Raw genomic sequence first — 8667 nt, 5'->3', positions numbered from 1 at the left:
GATGATTTCATTGTACTATTTGTTTAATTTTGCTAGTCACAATTAGCTAAAGTAATGAGCTTCAAAACAACTGAACCCGACTCAACTACTTGCTGTTGGCCATCCATATCTTGCCCAATTCACAAGGAAAGTAGCCTCATATCAAATTACTTCGTATTTTTAGGCATTACTATCTTCACCTCAACATCAGTTTGGGCATATATATTCAGAAAAACAACCAAATTTGTACAGTACATATGCTTGCTTCCAAATAATTTTATGTGCTATACATGCTTACTTGAGAACAACATGACATAATTTTCAATTAGTACTGAGAGCTAAGAGCGAAAATAAATAGTGTGGACTGAAAAAAAAAATCAAGTTTATTTGAAAGATCCTATGGATAATTTGATCTTAAAAAAACTAAGGGTTGATGCATTTTGAGGAGATTTTATGAGTTACTAATGCAACCATGTAGAAAAATTGTTGACGCAAAAATATTTTTTTGGACAAAGTAGTCTCTCACTAATTAATTTAGGTCAAATAAGTTTGTCCTCGTGAGCTTAGCTCATTTGGTATGGACAATGCATAGTATATGCAAGTCGGGGTTCAAACCCCGCCACAACCAAGAAGGTCAAATAAGTTCATGTTAAAATTTCAAATCTTTAAATCTACGATTTATAACAGAAGAAGTAAAAACGGAACCACCACCTTGACTGCATTTTCGGTCTCCAGCCAATCCATGTTTTCAAGGAAAGGGAAGGTGAAGTAGCAGCCCTAAAAAAAAAATTGTTTAATTTGGATGTGGGAGGTTTTTGAGGTCATGTAAATTTTTAGGGTAATTCAAATTTGGGTTAATTATGTTTCTAGTCCCTATAAAATAGTGACCTTGTAAGTTTAGTCCCTACTTAATTTTAATAGCATTTTTAGTCCCTAATTTTGTTTTTCTGCACTGAGTATTAGTCCCTACTCAATTCAAATTTGTTTAATTTATGCTTAAACTCTTAAATTTTTGAACAATTTTTTGCAGACATGTTTAGAACATTACTAAAAGTTCGTCCGCAAAAAATTATTGCAAAATTTGATTTCTACATCCAGATTTTATTACTTTTTATCTTTAACTTTTGTCGTTTTAAAAAATTCATATTTAATTCATTTCATGTCAGAAAATTCTAAATTTTAGTAAATGAACCTTTCATAGTGTTCTAATCTTGTCTCAAAAAAATCGTTCAAAAATTTAAGAGTTTAAGGATAATTAATCAAACTTTGTTTTAGCAGGGACTAAAATTATAAGTAAATTTTTTTTTATAGGGACTAAAAATGCTATTAAAATTAAGTATGGACTAAACTTACAAGGTCGCTATTTTATAGGGACTAGAAACATAATTAACCCTTCAAATTTTTAAGTAAATTTCATTGTTTGAATGATAAATTTTGAGGATTTTTAAAATGAAGAGATTTTATGAAGTATTTTGTCAAATCTAAATTTAGTAAATTTCAAATACCACCTAAAAACTAAGAATTTTTCAAATTCCTTCATTACTCTGTAGTGTGAATCTCAAATTGATCCTTATCTATTTATTTCAAATAATGTAACTTAGTCCCTATAATTTTTCAAAGAAATGCAAATTAATTAGCATTTATATATGAGATATGAATTTCAATTATAATACTAAAAAATTAATCCAAATTGAATGGCTACTAGTGTTTAGGTCAATGTCGTTGTTTGTTGGTTCATGAAACACAGTCAGAGAGTGAGTTTCAAAACCCTGATCGAAGGCTTGCTCAAATTCAAATATATGCTGGTTGGTTTCCCCTTCATCCATTCACTTATTTTTTTTCTCAAATAATGTTTTGTTTATTTGTGAATTTTTTTTCTCAAATGATGTATAGATAAGCAAGCACTTATATGATAATCACTTATCTTATAAGCGTTAAATTAAGTTATTTATCGAAACATACCCTATATATATTCACACAACACACATCATCACATATGTAATTGGTTTCTTCATGTTGTAGATGACATAAGTTTTTCTTTTATACTAGGTTGAAGAATTTGAAGACTTTCAAGATGTTGGCTAGTCATTCTGAAAAAAGAATATCATTCAACCGAACAATTCGTGACAGCAATCTTGTTATTGTTTACGTAAAACATGGCAATATGAAAGCTGTAACAGTGTCTGACGGTTCAGTTTTTCAGAACCCTTTAGGTGCTTTTAAACATTCTGATTGGATTGGAAAGCCTTTTGGCTCTAAAGTATTCAACAATAAGGGTGATTTTGTTTACTTGTTAGCTCCCACACCAGAATTATGGACTCTAGTGTTAAATCACAGGACTCAAATTCTCTATATTGCTGATATTAGTTTTGTTATTATGTATTTGGAGATTGTTCCTGGTTGCTTGGTTCTTGAATCTGGAACTGGTAGTGGATCTTTGACTACTTCACTTGCTAGGGCAGTTGCGCCAAACGGACATGTTTATACATTTGATTTCCATGAACAAAGGGCAGCATCTGCTAGGTAACAAACCAGGAAGAGGAAATAGAGATTGTCTCTTTAGAAATTGCATTTTACATCATATAATCTAATGTATGTAGCATAGCAGAATTTGAACAAATAGCTATTGTTCCGTGATACGCTATTTAGTAAAAATGTTGTCAAATAGCAGTTACATAGGCTCTATAGCACTATTATTTTTTTAGAAACTTAATATATGGTCCAAGGATCGATTAATCCAGGGACCAATCCCACCGTCCGCTAGTAGTCGGACCCAATTGAAGCCAGAATAAAGTTCTGTGTGGACTAGCCCAACACAGAAATTGTTGGCACCTGGGGATTCGAAACTGAGACCTAGAGAAGAGCATACTCGTAGGTCTCAATCCTACACCACCAAGCCAACTCCTAGGGCCATGGGTTACGCTACAGCGTAGCAGAATTTTAACTATCCACATTTTTTGCTATCCACTGTTGACTACACCGTGTAGAACTTTATGCTGACAATGATTCAAATTTAAACTCGTTTCATTAGCTTTCATTTGTAGTTTATGCTTATGAAATTGCAAGCTATGTGTTTGATGAATAATACTTCATTATTCAAAATCTTGGTTCTTCTGTAATGAACAAGTTGATATACTAGTCGTCTGCTATTTCCTTAGTCACACGTAAGGAGTTCATATGATTTAAATTTCTTATATATGGAAGAAAAACTAATCTTGAAACTACTTTATGATTACACTTTCTACATTACATTTTTTCTTTTCTTCCTATGATAAGGGTTATGTAGAAAGTTGAATCATTTTGTAGATCATATGCTTACTTAATTTGTTAATTATTTGCAGGGACGATTTTGAGAGAATAGGCTTAAGCAGATTAATCAGTTGTGGAGTTAGGGACATTCAGGGTGAGGGATTTCCTGATGAGTTTAATGGCTTGGCTGATTCTGTATTTTTGGATCTGCCTCAACCTTGGTTAGCCATTCCTTCAGCTGCGAAAATGCTTAAACAAGATGGCACATTTTGCTCGTTCTCTCCATGTATCGAACAAGTACAACGATCATGTGATGCACTTCAGTCCTGCTTCACAGGTACTTTTAGGACCTGTTTACTTTCTAATAACATATTCATTTTTACTTTGTATGAAGGTAGATGGAACATTTGATTATAGATTTTTCCTTTTTAGTTATGATCAAGAGAAGATGAAAGCAAACTACAGAGAATACATTTCGGAAAATACTGAAAACAATGTTTTAAAAATTTCCAATCTATTTTTAAATGCACTTTCGTAAACTTCAATAATGATTTTTCTTTCTGTCCTCATATATTTTCTGATTTTCCTCATCTTTGTGTGCATTTTCTTTCTGTTTCAAGTTGCATGTGCATCATGCAGCAATTTTCTGACAGAATTCTATCAGAATCAGTTTGGTTTAATATATCCCATTTTAGCTTGTTCGAAAAAATATATATTCATTGGATAATTACTTGTGAATTTATTGATGAAACTCTGGAAACAACTTTCAATCAGAGTTGTGTTACAAAAGGGAAATACAGAAAATACAAAAACTTGAGCAATAAGAGATAGAAAAAGGGAAATAACTGAAAATAACTGCCGACTAGGAGTTAAGAGAGCCTATTCTCTCTCAACCAACCTTGATTTTTCTCGCGTTTCAGCATCCATTAATCTTCTAAACGCTCTTCCCATAAATGATCATGTCGTCCTCCCGCACTAGATTCTTCAATGGAACTGTTTCCCAAGGACTTTGTCTAAAGTGCTAACTTGTTGATTGGTTCCCACGTCGCAGTTCTGTTAGTTGGATGGCTTTTAGCAAAACTGCCCCCTTCATTCATCATAACAGTACTCTTATTTATCAAAAAAATTCTTCTAATCAATTCTTTGGGCATAGTCCATCATCTCTGGTAAGGAGTTTACTGGGTGCAATTTCAGTTCTGCCTCCATTACATCCTTCAGTCCCTTGAGAAAAATTGCTTTAAGATGCTCTCGTTCAGCCCTTACGAGTGGTCCAGCTTATAATTCAAATTGTTCTCTATATTCCTCCACAGTCCCCTTTTGTTTGAGACTTGGTAATGATTCACAAGGGTTCTGAAGTATGGACGGTCCAAATCTTCGTACGATTGCTGCCTTCAAATCCTCCAAAGTAGAATTTCACGCACAAAATTCCCACTATTGATACCTTGTAATGGCCTTGCCTTCCATGGCAATCTTAGCGGCTTGAATTTTCTCGTGGTCACCTACACCCTCCAATTCAAAATATCGTTCCACTCTACTTGTCCAACCAAACGCATCCTCTCCATCAAATATTAGGATAGTTAATTTCTGCCATTTCTGTTTGGGGCCAGATTTGAAATCCTCTCGTACGCTCTTGCCATCTCCATTTCCAAAATAATTTCCTCTATGGAATTGATCATGTTCATTATGCAGTGCCATGCCTCTGACTGTTTCCAGCAATTCCTCAATCCTTCTGTGATTCAAACTTCTCTGCCTCTAGAAGTTGTCGCAACTCCTGATTTTCCTTCTGTATGGCCATGTATCCTTCATAGGCACGTTCTAAAAATTCGATTCTTGCATCCATTCTGCACCTTGTAACCATTAATTACTACCAAGATCAGAATTGCAATGAATAACGACCTGGATCAACTGCTTTCTGATACCAGTGTTAGAATCAGTTTGGACTCTACAGTTTTACTCTTGATTTACTGGATAATTGCTTGTGGATTTATTGACGAAACTTTGGAAATAAATTTCTAACAAAATTGTGTAACAAAGGGGAAATACAGAAACTGTATTAAGAGATATAAAAGGGGAAAAACCGAAGAAAAAAAAACTGCCCGCTAAGAGTTAGAGAGCCCAAAAAACCAGATATCCCCCGATTCCCATATTCTATTCTATTTATTCTAACACTTATTCTAACATAAAATACAATTAATTTAGGCCTACTAACATATTCCAATGTTTATATTTTGCTTATGTGAAAGATATAAAGACATTTGAGGTACTGTTACGCACATATGAAGTTCGAGAAGTGAAGACGAAAAGCTTTCATGGAGATGACAGTGGTTCTCTTCCTTGCAAGAGAAGACAGTGTTCAGATGGAAACTATGTTCTCAGCAATCCTACTTCTTCTGTCATGGCTAGACCTTGTGATGAGGCTAGAGGTCACACAGGCTATTTGACATTTGCAAGACTTAAATGCTTTTCATGACCAAGTGCTTCAATCATGTCCTTCGTTTTTATTTTTTTTGTAGCAGAGAAGAAACCTTGTATATTTTGTACCATTTTTCAATTTGAGCATCATGCAAGAAAATGATATTATTCGTTTTAACTTTTAATTATAAGTTTTGAAAGGAATTTTTTGTATGCAACAAGTGCTTGGCCACAAATATGTCTGAGTCTGAGAATGTATAAGAGTACAAAAATTATTTGCACAAATATATACTTCATTCCTCAATTGATTTTATTCATTTTCCATGTATTTTTTCTGGCAAGGTGATTGATTTATGTTATTACTTATTAGTACTTTCTTGATACTAAAAATTCCATACTTTGTTTACACTGCAAAGTCAGTGCAACGGGGGATTTGTTTACAAAGTCCCATAATTGACATCGCATTTTAAATAGGCAAAATTACATCGCATGTACTATAACTTAATTTTAAAGTTTCAAATTCATCATCATTATTTGTTTTCAAGTTAATCTTCCGAGTTTCAAAATGTTAACATCGTTATCCTTTTTTTTTTCTTCGAGTTCCCGCTAAGCCGCATATAAAAAAGCCTATGCGATCACTGCGTTGCTGATGTCTTCATTACAAAACTTACATATGACTAAATTGTAATTTAAATCATATTGTAATTTAAATCATTATTTTGATTTATTTTTTATTATAAATAAAAATGTTAAATGTTTTTCTCCTTAAAAAAATCCTAGAAACATATTACTCATTCTGAAAGCGAAATGCTAGTTGCAGCGAAAAGCAAATTCGTGAAGAGTAACTAACATATATGATTGGCCACTTTCACCACAACTTTCCATGATTTCCGTCAAAGAACAAATTGAAAGTTTGACCACTCTATAAGAGAATAACACGTATCAGTTCGCGAGCTTCGAGATGCAAATTATTCGTGACATATAGCAGATTAGCAGTAATCATTTTGAAATAAAGCCCAAAATCATACAATGATGCGTTCTTGTAGAAAAATCCCACAAACATACAGTGTGCTAAAACAGAAAGACGAGAATTGCTTGAACCAGTAATGCCTAAATCTACAAAAAGATTATATAAAAGATCCTTAAATTTTGATAAAGGAGCAATAAGTGAAAGTTATGTGTTCAGAGAAAATGTAAATGTGCATATATGAGCAAATAATACATGGTGGAGCTAGAGGTAACTCAACAAGCCTTGCATGTGTCAAAAACAATTTGATGAAGGTTTCATTACTACCAAGTATATTTCTTAGAAATTCAATCCCTTGAGGCAAAGCTGAATGCAAACTCATTTGAAAACAAAGTTGAAAGAAAGGGTTTGGAAACTATCTTTCAACCGTTTCCTCTCTTCCCTTCTCGTCTTTTCTCCTTACTCTCTAACTCCAGTTAGATTTTCTTAAATTTTTTTTTATAAAATAAAGTATATAACTGTGACTCATATTGTGACCAGACAAACACAGAGACATGTGAACTGTCGCATAAACAACGTTATATCCAAATCAATACCATAGCAGACATACAGATTTGGTTAACAGAGTTAAACAGAAATTGAAGAAGAAAAAAAAGGTCAACTATATATGAAATTTAAAGAACAAACTTAAAAAAAATGTAAACGGCATATCCAAAATTATAAAATAAGGGACCATGGACCCATCATAGTAGTTTTGTATTTTAAGCACCACGTCGACAGTGACATGTTAGATGCTTGTGCTTGTTTTTAGGTTGTAAAGTTACATTTCCTTTCAAGCTACCTCTCTTAGAATGTGTTTAGTTTTGTTATCAATTTGTTAAGGAATCACGTTATAAACTTGTGTTATTCTAACTAAGCTACTCTTACCGATTGTTTGGCTTCACGGTGAAGCCTTCACCTCTCGACAATATTGTAGAATGTAGCTTCTACGGTGAGATACGTTTAGATGCAGTTTCACAGTAATTCCAAACATGTTAATAGTTGTGACCAAATGTTTGTGTTGTGCAAGTGTTTGGGTTTTGGGTGAGTTATATGCATTTAATATGTACACACTAGTACAAAAACAATCACACCATTGATGAATAATTTCAAGTACTAACGTTAAATAAACTAGGAGTATTTTATCAAAACAACTAGGAGTATCAAATATTAGATACTTTAATTATTCTGAATAAAATTATATTTTTATTTACTTAACAATCACCTTAAAAAAGTTGTTTTAGGTTATGTTTGGATTCCGAATTTTGGGAGGGGAAGTTTTTTAGAGCTCAAGTCTACGTTTGCGCATCTATTTGAGCTTTTATCAAAAAATTGAAAAATTAACATGATAGAGATAATTATATAATATTTCAATGATTTTAAATTTATTTTTTGAAATATTTTATAGCTTACTTAATTTAGAAAAAAAAGTTAAGGGCTCCCAATATCAAAAAATATTTAGCCAATGAAAGTCACACACCAAGACACAATTAATCCTTAATTGAAAGCTTTGTACTCCTACCACACTAAATTTTGGATAAAAATTAAAGAGGTCGGATATAATAAGAGTTGTCCATCACACAAAAATACATTATCAAACTTCCAATAAATTCACATATCTTTCATTAAACAATTGAATGGTTGTCATAAAAAACTAACCACCGGCCAAAATAAGAATTGACCAAATAATTGGCAAAATTCACACAGCTGAATTCAGCCAAAAATAACACTGTGATACCCCTAATCATTTGACAATATAATATCTATATACCCCAGTAGCATTAATCACAAAAATACAGTAGTACTAGTAGACTACTACTATCAACACACATGGATGGAACCTGCATTTAAACAAGGGACCAGGAAGGGCAGTGTCTGCCTAACTACCTCATTAACTCATTTTTCTCATAGCTGTACCCAGCACATATCTGATAGCACTGCAAGATGTAAATTTTCACGTATATGGCAGTCAAAGAATTTAAACTGGAAACATCCAAAAATTCATCAGCGTTTGAGCATGG

At 32.9% G+C, this 8667-nt stretch overlaps 1 protein-coding gene across 1 annotated transcript; it reads left to right on the top strand.

Moving 5' to 3' along the window:
• The first annotated feature begins 1647 nt into the window (after positions 1-1647).
• LOC146943975 (uncharacterized) lies at positions 1648-5925 on the top strand. Its single transcript, XM_085742317.1, has 4 exons — positions 1648-1784; positions 2029-2502; positions 3321-3565; positions 5472-5925. Exons 2-4 carry the CDS (start codon positions 2054-2056, stop codon positions 5696-5698), a joined length of 921 nt encoding a protein of 306 aa, XP_085598443.1. The 5' UTR covers positions 1648-1784; positions 2029-2053; the 3' UTR covers positions 5699-5925.
• Positions 5926-8667: the final 2742 nt, after the last annotated feature.

Source organism: Medicago sativa, chromosome 2 (assembly GCF_051527215.1).
Source record: "Medicago sativa cultivar Bolivia chromosome 2, Bolivia_mono, whole genome shotgun sequence".
Taxonomy (NCBI): Eukaryota; Viridiplantae; Streptophyta; class Magnoliopsida; order Fabales; family Fabaceae; genus Medicago; species Medicago sativa.
Note: the sequence above shows the minus strand (reverse complement) of the source record. Positions and strands in the feature narration are given on the sequence as shown.

Bases quoted from the DNA above. Each gene is read 5' to 3' on its own strand.
- LOC146943975 (XM_085742317.1), top strand. From the start codon at position 2,054: ATGTTGGCTAGTCATTCTGAAAAAAGAATATCATTCAACCGAACAATT. The intron at 2,503-3,320 runs GTAACAAACCAG...AATTATTTGCAG, and splicing joins CAAAGGGCAGCATCTGCTAG to GGACGATTTTGAGAGAATAG. The intron at 3,566-5,471 runs GTACTTTTAGGA...CTTATGTGAAAG, and splicing joins ACTTCAGTCCTGCTTCACAG to ATATAAAGACATTTGAGGTA.